The following is a 24081-nucleotide window of genomic DNA, read 5'->3' on the forward strand; positions in this document are numbered from 1 at the left end:
AATGAATTTAAATACAATGAGCCTCTCGACTGATGAGAGTCAATGTAGCTTATCAAACAGTCTCTTTCTTCAGCTCTCTTTTACTGTGATCTAGCCTATATGATGGAAATAATTCAAATAAGACAGGATTTATTTAATTTCAGTTGGATTTCAGTGTCTAGCCATCCATCCATCCATCCATCATCTATGGAGTAGTAGCAGATCTAATCTGAATCCCTCCCAAATGACTGAAGTTCTCACCCGATCACTGAGGGAGAGCCTCTTTCAGTCACTGCCCACAGCTTGTGAACTGGCTTATATTAGTATTTCTAATGTACAGCAAAAATAACAGTGATTGATTGGGTACTGCTTCCTTGATTGATACAGGCACATGTACCTGCTTGTAATAAATAGAAGGTAGCATTAAAAACATTAACTTCTGTAATGTGAATCCTCAGCTCAAATAGATCTGATCCATTCTGTCCAAATTCAGAATCCTGGCACTGCACTGAAAGAAATGCTGTTTCTATGTCTGAAAAACTGTCTTTTTTTGTTTGTTTTTTTAAATTTGTTTTTTTTAAAACAACATTGCATGTAAAAGAAATATGCTTAATGTGCTTAAAAAGCTTAGCATGTGTCTGCAGGATTAATGTCTAGTGTCAAGCTGTAGATGTTTGAATCCTTCCTCCTGTGCCACAGCACTACTGAGTCTGTGTTGAGAGCTTTTAACTGGATGGTGTTTTTTTTAAGTTATTGATGTCTTGTCATTGCCTGTACTAAATGCAATGTGATTTTATGCCTGCATTATAAAGCTTTAGTTAGGATCTACAATAAAAATAGGTGCTTAACTTTTTTGTACTTGCCTTAAAATTTGTTCAAAATGAATCTCATGAGAAACCGACAAAATATAATTTAAAAATGCAGAAACATACTGTGTTCACTGCAATTAAACCAACAATAAATGTAAAAATAAGAAACACTTGAAAGTCAAAACCAGTAGCATGTAAATCAGCACCGTTACTCCGTCTGGCTGCTGATGTACCTGCAGACTGCCTCGGGGGGATGCTCATCACCAGCGTGGCGCTCCAGTCACTCCACAGCTTGGAGTGCTGCGCACGGCAACGAACTCGGACCACGTAGTCGTCCACCGGGAGTCCAAGCAGCTCCACCTGAGGCTCACGCAGAGGATACTTCACCTGCATACAGACAACATGTTCTGTGACATGCAGACCATAATGAACTACTTTATACGTAAAACTCTGTCTAAAGAAGAGTAATGAACTCAGTGTAACGTGTATAACATTTTCTGCCACATTGTTTTACACAGGATTTTGTTGGCAAATTTTTTTTAAGTTCTTGGTTCGTTTGTTTTGTATCTTGAGATTCTATGTGCTCAATTTAGGGTCTCTCCTCTTTTTTCCTGACATTTTGTTGAAGTTTGCCATCCTCATCACATTTTTGTTTGAGCTTGTTTTTTCTAATGTCTATTAATTAAATTCTGTACAAGATTCAAAATATTATCTTTTATGTAGATGATGCACCCAACATTTTCCTCACACCCACAAGCTAGTTTCTCATTCACCTGAAACCAAAACTCGATTAAAACAAATGACTGTAATCTCACATTTGAATCAGTTGTCTGCGCTTAAATTATTTTTAAAAGTAAAATAAAATAAAGGCAAATATCACCAATTTAATTCAGAAACACACCTCAGTGATGTAAAGATTTCTTTTCTTTCCTAAATAAATATCCAGAACTGTAAATGTAAAGATCTTCCCCCAAGAACTTTTTTTCTTTTCTTCCATTTGTATAAAAACTCATCTGTAGTTCATTATTACTTCTCTCTTTACCTTCCAGTTGTCTGGCTCGGTAATACGTCTGTACTGCAGCTCATAGACCAGCGTGATCCAACCGTACTGCACATGGGCAGGCACCGGGTAGGTCCAGGAGATCAGCGCATTGTGGCCCATTTCATCACCACCGACGTCTGTCAGGTTGTAGGTCAGGTTGACTGGTGTTTCCGTCTGAACTGTGAACAAAAAAAGGATCCAGAACATGGTAAATACTAGTGTATCAGAATTGTCAAAATTCTGGGTTCTCTTTTCTCTTAGACTTGGGTAGGAACTATTAGTACCCTACTTATCACTGGTGGTGGACTTCAGAAGGGGTCAGCACAGAGACTACAAGCCCATTATCATCAATGGAGCTCCAGCGGAGAGGGTGCAGTCCTTCAAGTATCTTGGTGTCCACATCTCCTCAGACCTGACATGGGCTGCCCACATTCAGGTCCAGACCAAAAAGGCCAGGCAGCGCCTGTATCACCTACGACAACTGAGGAAGTTCAGGGTCTCTCCAAAGATCCTCAGGATTTTCTATACAGGCGCTGTGGAGAGCATCCTCACACAGAACATGACATCGTGGTTCGGGAACAGCTGTGTGAAGGACCAAAAAGCTCTCCAGAGAGTGATCCGTACAGCAGAATGCTGCTGCAGGATTGCTCTCCCCCCGCTTCAGGACACCTACACCAGGAGATGCCGGACTAGAGCAGCGCAGATACTGAAGGACCCGTCCCATCCTGGCAACAAACTGTTCCAACTTCTGCAATCTGGTAGAAGGTTCTGCATCATCCGGGCAAGGACAGAGAGACTCAAGAGGAGCTTCTATCCCCAAGCCATCCGGGCCCTAAACACACACACCCGCCCTCTCACATCATCTATAATTGACTGAGACAGGACTCTTCCAGACACTAAACCAAGGCACAATGTACATTTCAATTCCTTTAATTTTAAATTGTCTATCCTGTAAAATAGTCAGATGTCTATTCATATTAATGTACAGAATTCACCTGCTTGCTGCTACTACTGCACATTCACCCAATGTATATACTACATATATATATAATGTTCTTCCTCTACACCCCCTCCCCCCCCCCCCCCCCTCCCAATTTCTTTGCACATGTCGAGGAGCGTGTCAGGCTACATTTCACTGTGTGTTATACTTGTATAACTATGCATGTGACAAATAAAGAACCTTGAACTTGAACTTGAAGCATATTGGGAGGCTTTGAGAGTACTATACAGGGATATAATATAAACACTACACTCTCTATATTTTAACATTAAAAAATGTCAAACTCATTATGTAGTGAGTCTGAAAATGTATTGGAGTGTTCTCATTAAAACTCTAATTGAAATTCGACATCAAAGGGTATTTGTCAGAGGGAAATTCACCCTCTGACTGATTCATCTAAGGTGTGTTTGCTTCTTCTTAGGTGTGCAACATTTCAGTAATGAGTCATGAGAATAATTCGTTTCTAACACTGAAACTGTAACCTTTAATTCAATTCCAGTGAAAACGCCTATCTGCAGCTGTTAGCTGAATCTCCTGCATGGCTGTGATAAGAGCGACGTCTCTGACCTCCCCTGACATCTGAGGCACACAAAAAAAAGAGCACTACACTGCTGGTCACATGACGCTGCTTCACGCACGTGTTCAGTGATAATGATGCCAAGCAGACCTCCGATCTGCAACCCCTCAAAACCAGCTGAGGAAGTGGACTGCTCTGGTCCAATTGTGCAGCATCTGGATAATAACAGACACTCAGTCCCCAATAAATGAGATTAGCAGCTGGTCATTACACACAGAATCTCAATATAAGCAGGGTCTGAGGCCTTTAAAAAACTTCCCTCAATTAAGGAATGACCTTGTGAATCTTATATTTAAGTAAGAATGAATGGCTGCTAATAGACTCAATATGAAGTGAAACAAGATTCTAATTACATCAGGAGCTCACTCACATGGTTAACCTTGAAATGCTCCACAGCTAAATTACTTCAGTTCAGACTGAGCATACTGAGAGATTCTGAGGCTGGTTTGAACAAATAATAACTATTTATTATTTATTTATTAACTTTATTGTTATCTTATATTATTATGGTAAACATGATAAGCAATAATAGATTTTGAAATGGTCAAATTAGCACTGTTCGTATATTTGTGTAGGTATAAAGAAGACTCTCTGAAATTAGGAAATGAAGCGATTCTGATGTGGCAGCTATGCTGTAGCTCAGGTGGCAGAGCAGGTCAGCCACTAATCAGAAGCTCGGTGGTTCGATCCCAGGCTGCCTCCTGGCTGCATGCCAAATATCCTTGGGCAAGATACTAACCCCGTGTTTGCCTACTGGTGGTGGTCAGAGGGCCCGGTGGCGCCTCGCCTCTGTCAGTGTGCCCCAGGGCAGCTGTGGCTACAATGTAGCTTGCCATCGCATGTGTGTGAATGACTGAATGTAGTGTGAAGCGCTTTGGACTAGAAAGGGACTAGAAAAGCGCTATACAAATGCAGGCCATTTACCATTATTATTGTTATGTATTATCTTACAACGCTTCAGTAAGCGATAGGCAGGTTGCTTCTCTAAGACCATTGCTGATGTCTTTCCTTCTTGGCATTGAGTTACCGCACACCTGAATGTTCCTGACTAGCAAACTCCCAAAACTTTTATAGAGGTGCTCACACTTGCTGATGAAATGTAAAATATTTGAATTTAAAAAGGGTGAAATTTTATTTTACCATGACTGTATATTTGATTAAGTACTATGATTTGTTTCTGTCATAAATACCTTTTAAAAACTAAAAAGGCCTTTCAGAAGTAAAGACATTTTATGTGAAATCAAATTTCATACTTTTTAAAACTTCTTAAGAATGCATGGGAACCCTGATTTATCTACCTCATGTGGAGACATATAATTACATTCCCCTTTTTTCACACAACTAGATTTCCATTTGCTTTGCAGACTTGTGCTTAAGTGTTACTTTTTACTGCCATTAACAGAATAAATCCAATTTAGCCAAGAAGTCAGCAATCATGTCAGTCGGGACGGTGAGTCAGTGGAACAGGGCAACGGGATGTGAGTAGAGGTTATTAAGCCTTAAAACATATTCTGGCAGAAAGCAACAGGCTCTGAAAATAAGTCAAGAGAGCAGTGCTGGGAGAAAACCATTAATCTTGTGAATTCATAAGTGAAAACATTTATTTTGCCACTCAATCTGCTCTCAATGCTGCTGTTTCTTTCCAAACTGACAGCTGCTCATTAAAGATGTTAAATGTTAAACTAGATCCATTTAAATAGAGCTGAAGAAGCGCATTCAGGTATGGCACTGTGCCATAATGAAGGAGACGAGGAAATCACTTTAGCTTTGGACCAAAGCAAAGTAAAATTTGTTTTCCCAAATTGAATAGGCTCTGTAATAGACTGAACAGCTTTCTAATCTGCTTGATTTGTTGCCATTCCAGCTAAAAATGGAGTTAAGAGCCAAGCCAATTGGTAATGTATTTTCTGATTCAGGAATTTAAATGTATGTAAGTTGTGAGGAGACAGCAGACAGTGTGTTCTGCAAAAGTACAAATGGAAAGTGCCAAAAGAGCCAAATGTTGACAACACAGCATTCTGACCTGTCATCCAAACATGGTCCCTCTAGGTTACAAAAAAAGCATAGCCAAAACACTTACACACAAACCAATGTGTGACATCACTGTGGCTGTGTCCATCTGTTATATACAGTTTATGTGTAAAAGGTATTCCCTCAGCAGACGGTACTTGTTACACTTAAAGACAATTTTAAATCAAAACTCTAAACACGACCTGTCCAGATGAGGTTATGTGTTGAGGGTAAGTACCATGGTGATTCAGCCAGATAGCCACAACGCTTCCTTTAATCTCCCTTCATAGTGCACACCTCACATCCCCCTATTATCCTCTATTTAGGTTCAGGATTAATCCAATCCAGATGAAGTAGGTGGGTAATTATTCACGCCATCACAGTGACTATTACAGTTGTTATTAACTCCTAGTTCTCGGCAAACTGGCAGCTCTGTCAACTGTCAAGTTCTCTTTGTCTTTTTATGAACTTGAAGATGAGCCTAAAGATCCTCCTCTGTCCTTGAGTGTTAATTTTTTTTAATGAATGGTGTGATGTAATGATAAAGAGGTCAAATTTACAGCTGTACTTGGTTAGGGCTAATTTTGAGCAAGGACAAAACCTGTTATTTACATAGTGAATAAAGGTCATATTGAGCTGCTTGTACTAATAACACATTTGGTGGCTTTTTACCAGATACACATAAAATTACAGCTCAATTATGATGACAGTGAGGAAAAGTTAAAAACCTACTGATTTCCAGTCCAAAGTCCTTTGGCTCTTCGTGTACAAATGTTTTTCTGTTTCTGATTTATATCGAGTTTGAGATTAGAACAAGTTCTCCTTCCCGTGAACTTGCTGTGAATTATCTTATTTATGCAATCTTTTAAGTTTTCCAGGAGGTAAAATGAATTAAAGCCTGCAGACAATAAAGTCATCTCACTTTTGCCCTTTATTTCGCTGCTGCTTTGACCACAGGTGGCGCAGCTGGCTGTCTGAGCATGAAGATTTCTTTTTTAAAAAATGGGTTTATCAATACTCAGACATGAATTTTGAAGCCTTGAAACTCGCTCTGTTTTCGTCTGTTTTCTTGTATCACTTTGTTCTCAATGTTAGTCAGTAAATAAGAGGTCGCAAGGAGAAATCTGCACCAAAATCCATTTCCAATGGAATCAAATTCCATTTAACAGAACAGTTTTGTTGTTGGCTGAATAACAAACGAACCAAATCAAAACAAAAAGAAGCAAAAAAACTGAACTTCTGTGTAATGGAGTCATATAATTAGTTTGAATCAGCATTTTTAACCGAGATCCGACCCCTTACCTATTTCCGCCACGTCCAGGCAGTGCTGCTTGGAGGTGTAGTTTCTGTGGGTGGTTATGGCGGTCACGGTCAAACAGTACACCATCCATATAGATGTGTGGCTGCTGTCAAAGTGGCAGCTGTTGGGGCCGCCAGTCACATAGTCTGGACATTCCAGTTTGGCTTCCTTCCTTCACAAAATCAAAGAAAAAACACATTTAGATAAACACTAACAAACAAAAGGGAAATCAGTAAATTAACACTGGACATCTTTTTAAACAATACTTGGGCTTTCTTTTCTTTTTGGCTTTTTTAACAGTCTAATTTTGTCTAATTTCCAAGCAGGTTTGCAATAATTTATCACACTTATTGTAGACATCATGAAGCCAAACATCCAACCAGAGGGCTGAAGAACTGTTTTCAGCCAAAAGAAAAACAAGGTATCCCACAACAGATGGTCTCACTCCTGAGCACCTGAGGTTAACACATGGAGATTACAGAGAGAGACACACAAATTCTGGGGAAAGTTCTCGATCAAGCCCCAAACCAAAACTGAATCCAGTCCTGGCCTAGTAGTCCCAACATCTGAAACCAGCTTAAAACCAGGTTAAAACCATTATAAAGAAATGGCCAAATCAAAGCCCCAAATCAGGTTCAACGTTAGGCTAATGCCTCAAATTGATCTTAACTGTAATATTTTAAGGATATTGTCTTTAAGTTTTGAAACTTTTCTATATGGAGGATAATCACAAGCTTATGTTTAACCTTATTAGCATGTTTGTATTCAGTCCTAGTGAGGGTATTTCATGTAAATAAAAAGTGTGTAATGGCAGTTTAATATATTAAAACACAAACAGCACTGAGGTGTGCCTGCAGAGTGTAATCTCCCTCTCTGAGCTGTGACTTTATTCCTAGCTGCTTTGGTGTTTAGTAAGATTTTGTCTTTTTTTTATTTTATCAGATAATCCCTGATCTACATTTGTTTTCCCAAACAAACATACAAAGTGCAGCAGGAGATGAAACAACAATCAGTAGGAGCTCTGAAGCCACGTGGTGGTCAAAAGCACAATCCAATTTGTCCTGATTAGTGGCAGCGTTTTCTTTGCTGTGGCTGCCATCTGGGCCAGCTGGCATCTGTTTGAGGCCACGTGAGTCTGCGTTCAGGATTTCAGAGCAGCTTGGAAATATTGACCTTCTTAAAAGCTTCCCGGTGACGCGAAGCATGAGAAATCAAACTGCACAAACTCACCTGACCCAGAAACTGACTCAGTGTGCTGCTGATCTGGGGCTTCTTTTATAGTTTCACAAGGCTAAAACAAGGCTCTTATTGTTTGTTAGGGTGGATGTTTTATAAGGTTTTATAACATAATATGTTTACACTAACCCCACTAATGTGGGTTAGTGTAAAGCATTGATGAAATTTGAAACAATTTGATTACAATTTTTAAAGCCTTTTAGTCCCTCAGTCTCAAACATATGCACTAAGGCCACCAGTCAACACCTATCTACTGTTTATTTTAGTCCTAGTTAACTGTGAGATGTGGAGTTCATACTCTTTGGAGTAGGTGAGGATGTGGGTGACTTCCTCTCCGTCTGTCAGGTTGCTGAGTGGATGCCACCAGCAGGTGAAGTCCTCCATGTTTGGCGAGCGGCAGAAGTAGATGTGAGGCCTTGTCGTGGTGCCACCAGTCGCCTCTGTGGAGTCACACATGGGTGGAGTTAGAGGAAGTATGATGAAATTATAGTCTGCTCACCACATCTTTCTTCCTCAAGCCCCTCAGTTTAATTCATTCTGTCTGTTACAAGCCATTTCAGCTACTTCCTCTTTAAGGTCATCCTCCCTTTGACCTAACATTCATTTGACTGGCTGTCTGTCAGTTTGAAATATTTGGCCACATTTGTGCCTGTGATATCCTACAAGGCCAAGAGTAGAAAAAAACTGAACCTGAGTGTCTGAAACCTGAAATTTTGCTCACAATGAACACCTGTATATACAGTGACCTTCATTGTTTTAAACTTGTATGTATGACACACAATAAGAAATGGCAGCTGTGGTGCAAAAATCATTGATGATTACAGTGGGGCAAAAAAGTATTTAGTCAGCCACCGATTGTGCAAGTTCCCCCACCTAAAATGATGACAGACGTCAGTAATTTGCACCAGAGGTACACTTCAACTGTGAGAGACAGAATGTGAAAAAAAAAAATCCATGAATCCACATGGTAGGATTTGTAAAGAATTTATTCGTAAATCAGGGTGGAAAATAAGTATTTGGTAAATAACAAAAATACAACTCAATACTTTGTAACATAACCTTTGTTGGCAATAACAGAGGTCAAACGTTTACTATAGGTCTTTACCAGGTTTGCACACACAGTAGCTGGTATTTTGGCCCATTCCTCCATGCAGATCTTCTCGAGAGCAGTGATGTTTTGGGGCTGTCGCTGAGCAACACGGACTTTCAACTCCCGCCACAGATTTTCTATGGGGTTGAGGTCTGGAGACTGGCTAGGCCACTCCAGGACTTTCAAATGCTTCTTACGGAGCCACTCCTTTGTTGCCCGGGCGGTGTGTTTTGGATCATTGTCATGTTGGAAGACCCAGACTCGTTTCATCTTCAAAGTTCTCACTGATGGAAGGAGGTTTTGGCTCAAAATCTCACGATACATGGCCCCATTCATTCTGTCCTTAACACGGATCAGTCGTCCTGTCCCCTTGGCAGAAAAACAGCCCCATAGCATGATGTTTCCACCCCCATGCTTCACAGTAGGTATGGTGTTCTTGGGATGCAACTCAGTATTCTTCTTCCTCCAAACACGACGAGTTGAGTTTATACCAAAAAGTTCTACTTTGGTTTCATCTGACCACATGACATTCTCCCAATCCTCTGCTGTATCATCCATGTGCTCTCTGGCAAACTTCAGACGGGCCTGGACATGCACTGGCTTCAGCAGCGGAACACGTCTGGCACTGCGGGATTTGATTCCCTGCCGTTGTAGTGTGTTACTGATGGTGACCTTTGTTACTTTGGTCCCAGCTCTCTGCAGGTCATTCACCAGGTCCCCCCGTGTGGTTCTGGGATCTTTGCTCACCGTTCTCATGATCATTTTGACCCCACGGGATGAGATCTTGCGTGGAGCCCCAGATCGAGGGAGATTATCAGTGGTCTTGTATGTCTTCCATTTTCTGATGATTGCTCCCACAGTTGATTTTTTCACACCAAGCTGCTTGCCTATTGTAGATTCACTCTTCCCAGTCTGGTGCAGGTCTACAATACTTTTCCTGGTGTCCTTCGAAAGCTCTTTGGTCTTGGCCATGGCGGAGTTTGGAGTCTGACTGTTTGAGGCTGTGGACAGGTGTCTTTTATACAGATGATGAGTTCAAACAGGTGCCATTCATACAGGTAACGAGTGGGGGACAGAAAAGCTTCTTACAGGAGACGTTACAGGTCTGTGAGAGCCAGAGATTTTCCATGTTTGAGGTGACCAAATACTTATTTTCCACCCTAATTTACGAATAAATTCTTTACAAATCCTATAATTAAGAAGTAGGACAACTGAAGCAAACATGGCCCACATGACTGCAGCAAACTGAAAACTATTACAATCATTTCTAAAAACACGTCCTCTCTTTTTTTATGATTTATTGAGAGCAGACTGATGATAATTCAATTTCTTTCAAATTAAATATAAAAGACAGACAAAGTGGGCATACAGCTGTGCTACACAGTAACTCTTTGATCAATCTGCTCTTCTTCAGGCACAGCAGGGATTTTGGAGACTCACACTGTGAATACAAACACAGTGCTCTCTAAAGCATGACACTCTTTCACAAGCAGAAAAACAACTGGCCGAAAACAGGGGCAGACAAATCAATCAAGCACTCATCAGCCACACGTGAACAGTTGGCGAGTGTCAAAAAACGCCCTGCGCCAAAAAGGAGGCAGGAAAAAAATGTATTGATAAATAAATAAATGTTCAGAAATAATTAAAATAAATAAATGAACATATCAGTTGAATGATATATAAATATTTATGGATTCATTTATATTTCTGAAAAAAAAAACCCCGTTGTAGTTTCAATTCACAATTTTGAATTTATTTTGGAATTCTCTAATGTACAGAGTTATACATACAGACTCAAATATATACTCACTTAAATCTTTCAGCGATGCTGAGGGTTCTGCAGAGTCTTTTAACTTTTTAAGGCCTATTAACTTCTTATTAGTGATCATTACTGACTACAAGTGGTTGCTTCATTGTTCAGCACAACAGCACTAATTAACAGCAATCACTGGACTGACTAACACTCAGGACAATGGGAAAATTCAAGGAACTTAGATTAAGATTTGCAGATTTACACAGGTTAGGAATGTCTCTTGGAGCCATTTTGTAAACAACTGGAAATTCCAAGATGATCAGTTCAACATTTCAAGAATTTGTATCTGTAACTTTTTTGCAACACCTTAAAGTTTGACTGAAATTTGCAGCTGCCCACATGGACAGTGTTGCAGTGTTTTTTCTTATATCTTTCTTTTATCACTTCAGCAACAAAAGGTTTCCCGAGGTATGGAAAAAACATCTTTAGTGATGAAGTCTTTTGAATAAATTATCAGGAAGGAGATCCTGCAGCAGGTAGAAAAGCTTATCGGCCCACTACAATTTGCATACAGGCCGTGTAGGGGTGTTGATGATGCAGTGGTCACTCTGTTAAATTTCCTATATTGCCATCTTGATGGTGCCAAAGCGTCATGCTCAACTCTCATTTATTGTTTTTTCTTCAGCTTTTAATACTATCCAGCCACATCATCATCATCATCAACTTTATTTATAAAGCACTTTAAAATAACCACAGCTGACACAAAGTGCTGTGGAACTGTAAAATAAAATTACATGAGATATAAGTAAAAACCAAATAAAAGAAGAGTGGAATCATTAATTAAATAACTACTTCAATTAAAAGAGAAACTAAGTCTCACTGAGGTTAAAAGCCAAGGAATAAAAGTGGGTTTTAAGACGTGATTTAAAAGTGGACAGTGAAGGGGCCTCTCTAACGTGCATGGGCAAATTATTCCATAATTTTGGAGCCATGATAGAGAAGGCCCTGTCCCCTCTGAGCTTCCTCCTGGATCTCGGTACCTCCAGGAGCAGCTGGTCAGCTGACCTGAGAGAGCGACAGGGTGTGTGGGGATGAAGAAGCTCAGAGAGGTAAGGCGGGGCAAGACTGTGAAGGCATTTAAAAACAAACACAAGAATTTTAAAATTAACTCTAAAAGACACAGGCAGCCAGTGCAGAGAGGCTAGCACGGGGGTTATATGCTCTCTTTTTCTAGTTCCTGTTAGGAGTCGTGCAGCCGCATTTTGAACCTGCAATGAGAGCAATGACTGACTGACCCCCACATAAAGTGAGTTACAGTAGTCCAGGCAGGAAGAAATAAAAGCATGGCTCACTGTTTCAAGGTGCTGCCTCGAAAGAAAAGATTTTACTCTTGCCAGTCGCCTTAAATGATAAAAACTGGACTTAGTTAGGACTTAGACACATAGCTTAGCTGATGAACTTCTTAACCAGTCTAAACTTGATTTTAATCTTGTTGGCTGGATTTTAGACTTTTTAGCTGACAGGTCTCAGTGTGTGAGAGTAAACGGCTGTTTTTCCAAACAGCTGAACTCTTCTACTGCTTCACCACAGGGTTGCTGCCTCTCCACTTTACTATATATTTTGTACAGTAATGAATGTCGCAGTACACAGGCTAACAGGCATGTCATTACAGATGCCGATGACACAGTCATGGTAAGCCTCCTTCATGGTGAAGAGGATTCCCATGGGCCTGTTGTGGATGAGTTTGCTTCTTGGTGTGATCAGTCATTTTAATGATCAACACCTTGAAAACCAAGGACATGGTTATTGACTTCAGGAAGTCATCCCCCCATCCTGCACTAACAGTGGTAAATGGTGCAGCCATTGAACTAGTGGACAGTTATAAGTATTTGGGGGTTGTTGATAAGACTCTGTCCCTTTTAGCCACATCTTGCTGCTACAGTGAAAAAGGTTCAACAAAGACTACTTTTTAAGGAGATTGGGTTTTAATGTTTCTTCTGAAATAATGACCCTTTTTTTTTTTATAAAAGTTTTATTGAATCTGTTTTATTTGTTCTGCATCATTGCTTGGTATGGTAATATGTCTTTTAACAATAAGGCCAGACTTAGCAATCTGGTTAAAGTGGCTGGTCAGATTTCAGGGAGGTCTCAGGTCCAACTTGTGGACTTTTATAACAGGCAGGTGCTGAGGAAGGCAACCTCTGTCATGTTATGCTCAGACCATCCTCTCTTTAATGATTTTCAGCTGCTTCCCTGTGGTCGTGGGTATAAAGTGCCTCCGTTGAAGTCTAAGAGACATAGCGTGTCTTTTGTACCTGCTGCTATAATCACGGTTAATAATACGTAAGGGTTGTTGCCATTGCACATTTGCATTTTTTTATGAAAAATTTGGTCTGTTTTCTCTGGGCTTTGTGTTGTGTTTCTTTGTTTTCATCTCTCTGTATGAACAGACTGCAAATCAATTTCCCACTGGGGACAATAAAGTTACCATTGACCACTGACCAAACACAAGACAAAAGAAAAACAGATAAAATCTGTTTTTTGAGTGGATGAAGCAGGCTAAGATTAACCTTCTGGAATGAACTTCCCAAATCCTCAACACCATCTATATTGACATTTTGTGTACCGTGCTTTAAACCCAGGTCTGTGCCAGAAAACCAACCAATTTAAGCTAATGCTACCAATTCTGCCAAGAAGAGGGGTCAAATATCCAGCCAGAAGGCTTTTGACCCTGTGTGGATTAGAAAAAAAATCTAAAATAAGTTCAGACTGGAGCACCCAGTGCTTGTTTTTTAAATTCATTAAAGATGTGTGCGTGCAATCATTCCACCCACAGAAATCATTAAAGCTCAAAAATTACTATGACATTCCATGAAACTTCTGTCCATCAATGTGTATATAAAGACATTTTTTCCTTTTCTATTAAAAAATAATAATAATAACAAAATAAAAGAATCTTATAAATGAAAAATGTATTGTTTGCTTGCTTTAATTTAATCTAAGTGTGGGACAAGTGAACCTTTTAAAGCTAATTTGATCAGATCACTTGTGTAAACCTGTCTCTGTTGGGTCACATCTATTCATTTCCTTTCTATTCTTGTGTTTATTTATACTGTCTCAGCCCAGCTTAAGAACAGCAACAAGGAGAGGGAGACTAGTGAGGTGGTGACTTAGGACAAAAACCTAATGTATTGTAAACATATTATACATGACAACACAGCATGGTAGTTATTAATAAAACACTGTGGGAGCACAGCAGTGTGTCAACTTTGCCTTTATTACACACAAACTATTAAATCATGTTAAATCATTAAACAATACCTGCAGGGTCTCTGTATCTCTGCCACATGCTGGGGGCAAACATCCCAGCTATTATTTCTGCACCTTAAGACATTTTGCATCTAATAAAAGACGGAAATTAAACCCTACGTTTCTTATCATAATCTACACAGGAAGGAAAACTTGCTAAAAAGTTGTTCACCGCTTTGTTTTCGGTATCTCCTGAGCCGTTTTTGGCAAAGTCGCATTGCTGAAACTAACCGGCCGAAGCAGCTTCGGTGCCAACACGTGCGAACTGCTGGAGAGAAAATCAAATCTTTCGTCCCAGTAAACACATGAAAGCATCTAATGAAAAAGCTGTGACTGACTGGATAATGGAAAGGTAACGAAATGGCTATCCAGTCAGACTGCTAGATCTCACACTCACACACACCCCACATACATAAAGTGGGAAACAACAGGGAGGAAAATCAATTATCCAGCTGTCATCTCTCATCTGCTTCACCTCGACAAAATCCATTCTCTAATTTCATCAGTTTCTACCTCAAACACACACACACACACACACACACACACACACACACACACACACACACACACACACACACACACACACACACACACACACACACACACACACACACACACACACACACACACACACAATTATCCAGCCCATCTCTATCTGATAGACTGTTAGTCCCATGACTGTGATTTAAAGCAGTGCTGGAAAATTGATTGGCGTCTGAAAGCAGAGGGAAAGCGGTCCTGTCTGCACAGATAGCATGCTGTTTGTTATAAATTTTGAAAAAAAGGAAAGATCAACGGCATCATCCAGGCGTTGAGGTGGCACTGAGCTCTGAGCACTCTAGGAATTAACCGAGTTTATAGCTTTTTTATGTTAGGCGCCTACTTTTTGTTTAATGAAGCAGTGAGGCAGAAATCCCCTGCCTCCAAACAACCCGAGTACATCACAGTTTTATAATTGCAAAAATTCAAAGTGTACTGCACAGATTCTTTAATACAGGATTAGAGGTCGTGTATGGAAGGTTTCTGCAGTCCCAGTGCTGTTAAATAATAATCAAAGCTCTGCTAGTAACGGATGCACGCAAACAGCAGAATGAAGTTTGTAACTAGAAGAAAAGTAACTTCTCTGATGGATGAGAGAGATGAAGTACTCAATTATCAGCTAATGTATAAAATGTATGAGTGCAACACACAGACTGAGATACCTGCTAATGAGTAACTGCTGTGTCCTGTTAAAGATTTATTACATGAAACGTGGAGCTGCACAAGACTTTAAATATAATTTTGTGTTGGGCAAATGTTTTGCAAAGTGGAAAAAACATATTTAGACTTTTTACTTGTGTAAAAGTTACAATCCCAGTTAAATAGCTTAAAAGTAAACAAGCTGTAGAATCAAAGTAATTTGTCTTGTGAGATTAAAATAAATGTCAATGTATCGAGCTAGCTATACAGAGCATTCTACTTATGTAAAATGACCATTTTCAGAATATTATATACATAATATATAGACATTTTATTAAGCTATAATTATTATTATTCATTTATTGATGTGTACACGTCTCTTTAATGGTCCACCTTGATCTATGACAGTAAAATGAATCTTCAGAATAATAAGATGCTGATGCTTAATCATTTTTAAGAAAATATTTGTATCAAACAAAAAAATTAGAAAGCTCTGCACACCTGAATTAATGATAGGTGCTAGAAATTTGTGAAAGTATAATGGAGTAAAAGCAAAGGACTGTTAAGCAGCATAACGAAAAAATCCGTAAATTAAATACAAGTACATCAAACTAGTACTCGAGTAAATGTACTCAGTTACACTCCAACTGCTCTGGTGTTGGGCAATATAAGATTAATAGTACTCTGTTCCAATGACATTGGTGGGGGGGCACTACAGGGGCTCCCTCTAGGCATGCCTCTGCCAACAGCACAAACACTTCAGTTACTGAATTTGATTCTTGCAGACAGAGCAGCTACAGCCACCTGTGCCTCCATCCACCTCTGAAACACAGCGACTACACCCCTAACTTTTAAGCTTCACCTGTATCCAGACAGATGCTGCATAAACAAGTCAGCAATTGTTACTGTGTACCCAACGTGTGAATCTGGAACAGTTATCCATGACCAACTGCTTCAGAGCAGCAAAATCAGGCACACCTCATGTCTGTGTTATCATGTTAAAGCAGGGCCTCAGTGTGGTGATTAATGTAATGAAATACTGCTTGCCCGTTGAGATGACGCTGTGGGAAGCGAGCAGTAATCCATCTGAGAATTCGTGGCGCTTCAGTCTGCGAGCAGCAGGGAAACAAAGGCCTTGTGTTTGCTGTAAGAAGCTCAGGGAGCCACGCTGCAGGGACTTTCTCATGAAAAACCAACACTTCTCAGAAATAAATCAGCTAAGGAACGCACGCTGGGCACCAATAATGCTGGACAAATTTCTACCTGCAGATGAACAGCAGTGCTTGCAATTTAATTTTTCACAAAGAATGATATCCGGCTTTAATTGCACCAACAGAAGGAGAGAAAAGAAAGAAGGCAATTCTTAGAGTGACCTAGTTTAATATATGAAGATATGAAGAGATTTCAAAGGACCAGCCTCGTATTTACATGAAACAACCAGAATATAACATGATTATTGAAGTGTACCAGAACTGGCTCTGCACCAGTGTCGTTAAAAACAAGTGCTAAATTTATTTTTGATGTAAACCTTCAAGCCCTCTCAATCTGCACAGAGCAGAGAAGGAGGTCAGGAAGTCAGACAAAGTATTACCAGAGAGCATCAAGTCAATTTTCAAAATAACAGAACAGACTATATTCTCTCCTGAAATGATTCAAAGCAAAGTGCATCAGAGACGTGATGACCTGAGGTCTGCGCTACAAAGCAGGATTTGGGTTTATCCAGGTAACTTCAAGGTTAATCCCGGGTTTTTTCAGCGTTACAAAGGCAGTTCACACCTTACTGGGTGCATCTCCATGGTAACTTATGCTGCAGACCTGATCTGCTCTGGAGGAGGTTATGCTCCAGATTAGAGATCAACAGGTAGAAAATCACCTCCTGTTGACCGATCACTTCCCTGCAAAAATAGCATGGCCATTTCTAGAAGATCCCTCAGACATCTGTGCATGGAGTGTAGGAGGGTTGAAAGAAATATAAATTCTTCGATGAATTTTCTTTTCCTGATGGTTCATACTATGATCTCAAATGCTCCATTTCCCTAGCAATTTATAAAGAAATTATTGGTCAAGGCTTTTGCACAGTACTGCTTATAGTGCTTATTTTTACAGGACACAACAGCATCTGAACTGGGACTCAAACTGGCAACCATTGGATTGCCCACATATACATACACATATATATACATACACACAGACACACATACATATATACACACACACACACACACACACACACACACATATATATATATATATATATATATATATATATATATATATATATATATATATATATATATATATATATATATGTATGTATTTTTTTCTTCTTCTCGCTATGCCATATGACTTTTAAAATTTTAGAAACAGATGTCCATATATAAGAACCATCTATTTTTTCCAGATTGTAATTCTTGGTGAAATGATGCAAAACTCAATGACAAGCATAAACATAAAAAGATGCTCCTGCTGTTGATCAGAAGCAGGTCCTGCTGTCTGGCACAGGCAGTCGCAGCTTTTTAGCATTTTGGGAACGAGCTAATGGCTGAGCCTCCCCTAAATGTCAAAACAAAAGCAGACATCTGGATATGAAATAAAGCAAATACCATGTCCAGCCACACTGATTTATTGAATGCCAGTTACACACACACACACACACACACACACACACACACACACACACACACACACACACACACACACACACAGACTGAAGACATCAAACTAATTTGTTCTGACATTTGTCAAAACCGTTTTCGTTGTCAAATGCACAAACAGCCGTCCGAGTAGAACAAAGCCAGACAAATCACAGAAGGCTAATAACACTGCAGGGTCAGAAGTGTTTCACAGCTAAAGTTTGAAAGGGAGAATAAGATTTCAGCCATATGTCATAAAAAAGAGAGAATATAAAAAGGTTTACTCGTAAGCTTCCTGGGATATTAGTTGTGCAGAAAACAAAATGTCGATAAACACTTCCTGGTTGAACCTATACTGCTGTTTCTGAGCCAGGAGTCAGTCAACTAAGCCTGTGATTTCTGAAGGAAAATGTCAGGATATTTATCAGTGAGCTAAATGACAAGAGAAAGCATGTGAGTCGTACAGCAAGAGTTCAAAATTAAACTTAAAGTTCGCAACTTGCCATATTACTTGATTCTGATTGAAGCAAGCCACTCCTGTTACTGAAAATGACCAAGTCTGCGGTTCAGAGCAGGTACAGTCACTGAGAGGGAGCAAGAGAAAATCTCTGCAGGGGACTTAAGATAAAGGCTGCAAATTAGCTGTTGTCACCAAGCACCAGTGTGCAGGACTGAAAAGTGAAACCTGTGCTTAATGGTCACTCGAGGCTGGCTCCAGATGTGACTCAATCCCCAAAGACTCCCACATTAAATTGACCAGCTTTAAATGAACTTGTTTACAGCGCGATATAAAAAAATATAAGGCTTTGCTCTCCATATGGATAATTTCCACATTCATAAAAACAGTGTTTGTGTGTGGGACGGGAGGGGAGTAATTGGAGTAATTGCATTTACTGAACTGGACCTTTGGATTGTGTTTGTGCTATTAGTGCTTTTTGGAGCATTTTAAGTGGAATTATCTAACAAATAATGTGTCTTGCTGTGCTGGTACGGGGAGTCCATCCAGCAAGTGTGCAGTGTAGGGCTTTTTTTCAAATCTATGCACACAGTATCAAAAGAGAAGCATGGAAGAAGACAGCGCTGTGTGGTTTCTTCTGTAAACATCCCCTTGTAGACAGTTGTTCACTAGTGGACATTCCAGTTGCCTAGGTAACCCCGTTGACTATCATGACTCAGAGACTGAGGACCCAAATGCAGACTCATGAAACGAATTGACAATGGACCTTTTAATAGACCTTTTAATGGATCCAAACAAAATTTTAATAGCTTGAAGAGGCAAGCAGAATCCAAAAGCTTCAAAAGCACAAGGGAGGACAAAGGGAAGCCAGCATTATTTATAGACACACAGGGTAATCAGGTAATGGTTGACAAGATGCAGCTGAACATAATCAGGACAATCAGAGAAGAGGAGAGAAGTAAAACAACACCATGAATAACAAACAGACAGGAAAACCAATATCAAAACAGGAAGTCAGGGAACAACTAAACAGGGACAAGAATGAACTCTAAACTGAAGGGTGAGATTAATTAATGAGAATAATTAATGTCATAAAAACACACACAGAAACTTGTGCTGAAGATAAATGAGAACTCAAGGGTTGAAGACTAAGTAGTCAATGAAAACCCAAGCCTCAACTATAAAGGGGTTAGGGCATAGCAGTGACACGTCATGACCTATGGGTTACGTTATCTGCAGTACATCACTGCTGTCAAGTGCCTTTGGAAACAGCTGTGATTGGCTGTGAGAGACTGCAGTTGATGGTTCCTGAGGTATCGCTGACAGGTCTCTAGGCTTGTGTAACTGAGACCGGTTACACGCGTGGCTAAAAACTGTTTTGCTGCTGATAACACTGCACCCTCTCATCCATATATGAACACTTCTCCCTCCAAAAAGCCAATAAAGAAAAAGCCAAAACATGGAAATGTAATTATTTGAGCTGAGCTGGTTTGTACAAGCGGCAGAAATGAGCTTCCTCCGAAGGGTGGCTGGCCTCTCCCTTAGAGATAGGGTGAGAAGTTCGGCCATCCGGGAGGGGCTCAGAGTAGAGCAGCTGCTGCTCCACATTGAAAGGAGCCAGCTGAGGTGGTTCGGGCATCTGACAAGGATGCCCCCTGGGCGCCTCCTGGGTGAGGTGTTCCGGGCATGTCCCACCGGGAGGAGGCCCCGGGGCAGACCCAGGACACGCTGGAGAGATTATATCTCTCGGCTGGCCTGGGAACGCCTTGGTATTCCCCCGGATAAGCTGGAGGAGGTGGCTGGGGAGAGGGAGGTCTGGGCCTCTTTGCTTAGGCTGCTGCCCCCGCGACCCGGCCCCGGATAAAGCGGATGAAGATGGATGGATGGATGGATGGATGGTTTGTTCCACAGAACTGAAGTTTTCGTTTGCTGCCGTCTTTTGTCTTTTTGTCTCCTAAGGCATTTTGTTTTCGATAAATACACCAGGGCATACATACTTGAATTGCAGTGTTGAATTATTCACTCAGTGTAGCCTTGGAAGGATATCTCTTCTTCCTCAATGAAAAGTAAGTTATTCAACACATTATAAAAGCTGAAGCACAATTTTGTAACTCAAATTGCGGCCATGAGATAATCTCTTATTGTGCTGTGCGTATCTTCAAACACAATCATGAATTCTCACCTAAACATCACTCAAAAATCAGATCAGAAAGACACAGACAAAGCGTGTTTGTGTAGGCCTAGAGATAAACCCGTGTGATGCTCCGAAACATGAGCAGCCATCAGGTTTGTGAGTCATCCTGCCTCTCCAGCTGAGGTATCGATGAGCTGCCGACATGTCCATCTGAGCGGAAGGAAATTGTCAAACTCAGCTGGCAGCCGTCTGAAGCTGATCCCGGCAGACAAAGCTGCTGCTGTTCTGAGTTTATTTTTAAATGTTCACACTGATGTGAAGGTTACCGCAAAAAATTAACTGGAAACTTATCAAGCTGATTGAAAGTGCCCATTACGGGACTCTCTGTGTGATTTAAATTGTTTAAAGGCATGAACTCAGCTTGAACTGATCTCATTTAGGTGAAAACTGGATCAAGGTCACACCAAATATGAAAATCCGTAAAAAGTTTATATTACCCACAATTTTTTACCGATCATCTTCAAACTTCAAACAACAGCATAATAGACCTTTGCCGACACGAGAAGCTAGGTTGGTTAAGTATTTCACCGTGTCCTTCATCGTTAGCGCTCAAGATAAAAGTTGACCTTGAAAAAAAATTTCAAGAAACCATATTAAGTAATATATCATATGAAAGGACATAAACACAACTGTACAACACACTTTGTATTTTTTCAATATGATTCCCTGCAATGTCACGATGATGCAATAAGAGGCTGGCATCATCATACTGTAAAAAAAAACATAATAAAGATCAAAGCTTTAGTACAGCCATTGCCCTTTAGGGATAGCTGTGCTCTCTGACTGCAAACAGACAAGACAGTAGAACAAAATTCCTCCCAAAATAATGACAGTGCTTTTCAAAAGTAAATATAAGGAAGGATAATGTAATTAAAAGATTAAGAAAGTCTGTAAAATCTCTGTAAAGAAAACACGAGCCTGCAGACCATCATTAAATGTTGGTGGAGTTCAGGCCCCTCCGGCAGCGCTGCCTTAAAAACAGAGCTGATTCTGTGGTGGAGATTGCTGCATGAACTCAGGAACACCTCTAAAGGCAAAACTGTCAGCAAACACAGCTCATTAAGTTAAAACTCTACCGAGTAAGGAAAAAGATGGATCCAAAAACATCTTCTTCAATGAGTCTGAGCTCGTTTAAGATGGCCTGAGGCCAAGTGGTGCGGGTCTGACCAATCAGATCTGAGACACTTTTTGAAGTTCATGTATCCTGTGGCCTCCAGGCTAAAGAGGAGAGGGACCATCTGGTGTGACATCAGCACAGATGAGCAAACAGTTTTGAAAAAAAAGAAAACCTGGGCAATAAATAAATACTTTGTAAATCATTTGTAAATCATTTGCTCTCAGACTCACCATGGTTGTGTCTTTCGGTGTGAGCGTTGTTCTGGGCGACGATCCTGCCGTAACTCACGGGAGGAAGCAGACAGAGCAGCAGCCACAACATCTCAGAGCCTTCTGTTAACCTATCAACACAAAAAAACATTCAAATATGAGCTGGGGAAAAGACCCACTAAACACCTAATGCTCCTAATGCACTTACTGTGAGAAAGTTTAGTTTCCATCTGATAACAGTGAAGTCTATCTAAGTGTCCACTTGTCTAAGAGTCACATGTTCAATTTTAAGGGGCATCAGTGGGTTCACCCTGCAGCTCCTCAAGTCCAAACACAACAGCTTTGCCTCCTCCAGTCATGAGACACATCACAAGGGATGAAACCCCCCTCACTTCCTCCTTTCTCCCATCAAATCAGTCCTGAACAACACCGCCGCCTCACCAGATTCCCATTAAAAACTTCATGCATTCCTAAAATTACAACTTCTTCCAATGAATTAATAAACGTATAGGAGAAAAAACTAATTTAGATTTATCTGTTTACCTCCCAGTGTTGATAATCTTCCACGTGTTTGCAGAAGGAGCAGAAAACAAAATCTGCCTTGGTGCATGTTACACAACAATAAAACAACAGAGAAAAACACTGTCCATTGGTATGGAAGTCCATGAATGCCCAAACTGGAATGTGATAATAATTAAATGAATTTAACTGAAATGGACTTGTAATAAAAATTTAAAACTAAATAGCAAACAGACAGGTTTTGCTCATTAAATTATCCAAAAAGGATGCCCTCATCTATTTTTTTGACCATTTAACTGAATGAAATGTAACACAGCACACAAAATACTCAGTAATCATAGAATTAACTTTTTAATCCACATATTTTTAAATGGAATTTATAAGAAAAATTGTCCCTTTTTAATCATTATAAATGCAAGTAATTGCCTTTACTCTTTCCTTTTTAGCATTCTATGCAGTGACTAACTGTAAAAGCAGATGCTTTAGCCATTTGCTAATGTGTAGCATTTAGCTGTTTGGTAACACAATGCCACAAGATTCCCAGGAGAAGACATGCCAGCAAATTAAGCTGTCATGGTCCGGAGTCTGTGACTCCGTGTTTTTGTTTAGTTTATTATTATTCTGTGGTTTTGGTTACCTTGGGTGTTTGTACTTCTCTGTTTCATGGTTCATGTTCCTATGTTCTGTGTCGCCCAGTCTGTGTTAAGTTGGTGTGTTATGTCATTACGTGTATGTGTTTCCTGTTTTACTTTGAAGGTCCGTGTCTGTTCTCAGTGTGTTCAGTTTACTTTTCCCCAGTCTCGTCAGGTCTGATTACTCCCAGCTGTGCCCTCCTTTTGTGTCTCATCCCCTCATTATCCTTCTGTGTATTTTAACCTCGTGTCTGCCTCTGTTAGTTGCTGGTTCGTCTGCGTTATTCCCCCTCCGTCATTCTGTGTTTATTCCTCCGGCTTCCTGGTCATTCTCCCTGCAAGGTACCCTCGTTCGTGTTCTGGCTTTGTGTTTAGTTTTAGTTTTCCCAGTTTAGAGTTTTTACCGTTCTGTTTCTCGCCACCCTTTTTTGTTGTACTTCACCTGTTGTCAATAAAGCTCACCCTCCACTTAAGCAGTCTGCATCTTGGGTCCGTTATTAATCCATACGGCCTGCCTCGGCACCCCGTAACATAAGCCCAATATCCGAATGTGAAATGCACAGAGAAAAGCCAAAAACCCAACTCAGACTCTACAGGCCTCAGCTGGGATGGGAAATGTTTAAGTCGATGACAGAACAATTAAAAAAAAGACTAAACAAGCATCACTTGTTTGGAAGAGTTTTCAGGATAAAACCTCTTCTATCTAAAAAGAACAGGGTAGCATGGTTTAGGTTCACAAAGTTGCATCTGAACAAATCACAACACTTCTTTAGCAATATATTTTGGAGAGACAAGACCAAAATGGAGATGTTTGTTCACACAGCACCGCTTTTGGAGAAAAGCAAACACAGGACACCTTGCAGTCACTGAACTGACCATAAACTCATCTATATACCAAACTGTTTTAGAGTCAGATGTAAGGACATCTGTAAGGACCACCAGCTAAAGCTTGAAAACGTGGTCATGGAACAGGACAATAAACCCAAGAACAGCAGCAAATCTCCAACAGAATGGCTGAAAAAAAATGACTCGAGGT

General features: G+C 40.2%; 1 protein-coding gene across 3 annotated transcripts in view; it reads right to left on the reverse strand.

The window, feature by feature from the left end:
- The window catches only part of crfa4 (cytokine receptor family, class I receptor 4), a 60085-nt gene that overhangs the window by 6492 nt on the left and 29512 nt on the right, over nucleotides 1–24081 (reverse strand). For 2 of the 3 annotated variants that reach the window (XM_026158600.2, XM_026158599.2), the window contains exons 2-6: nucleotides 21916–22025; nucleotides 8252–8393; nucleotides 6720–6889; nucleotides 1831–2009; nucleotides 1022–1175 (exon numbers count right to left, since the gene is read on the reverse strand). In XM_026158600.2, coding sequence (XP_026014385.1) covers nucleotides 1022–1175; nucleotides 1831–2009; nucleotides 6720–6889; nucleotides 8252–8393; nucleotides 21916–22006 — 736 coding nt within the window. In that variant the 5' untranslated portion in view covers nucleotides 22007–22025. Of the gene's footprint in view, nucleotides 1–1021; nucleotides 1176–1830; nucleotides 2010–6719; nucleotides 6890–8251; nucleotides 8394–21915; nucleotides 22026–22102; nucleotides 23995–24081 lie in introns of those variants that run through there. The other variant, XM_026158601.2, reaches the window with a different exon arrangement.

This window comes from Astatotilapia calliptera, chromosome 23, assembly GCF_964374335.1.
Source record: "Astatotilapia calliptera chromosome 23, fAstCal68.1, whole genome shotgun sequence".
Taxonomy (NCBI): domain Eukaryota; kingdom Metazoa; phylum Chordata; class Actinopteri; order Cichliformes; family Cichlidae; genus Astatotilapia; species Astatotilapia calliptera.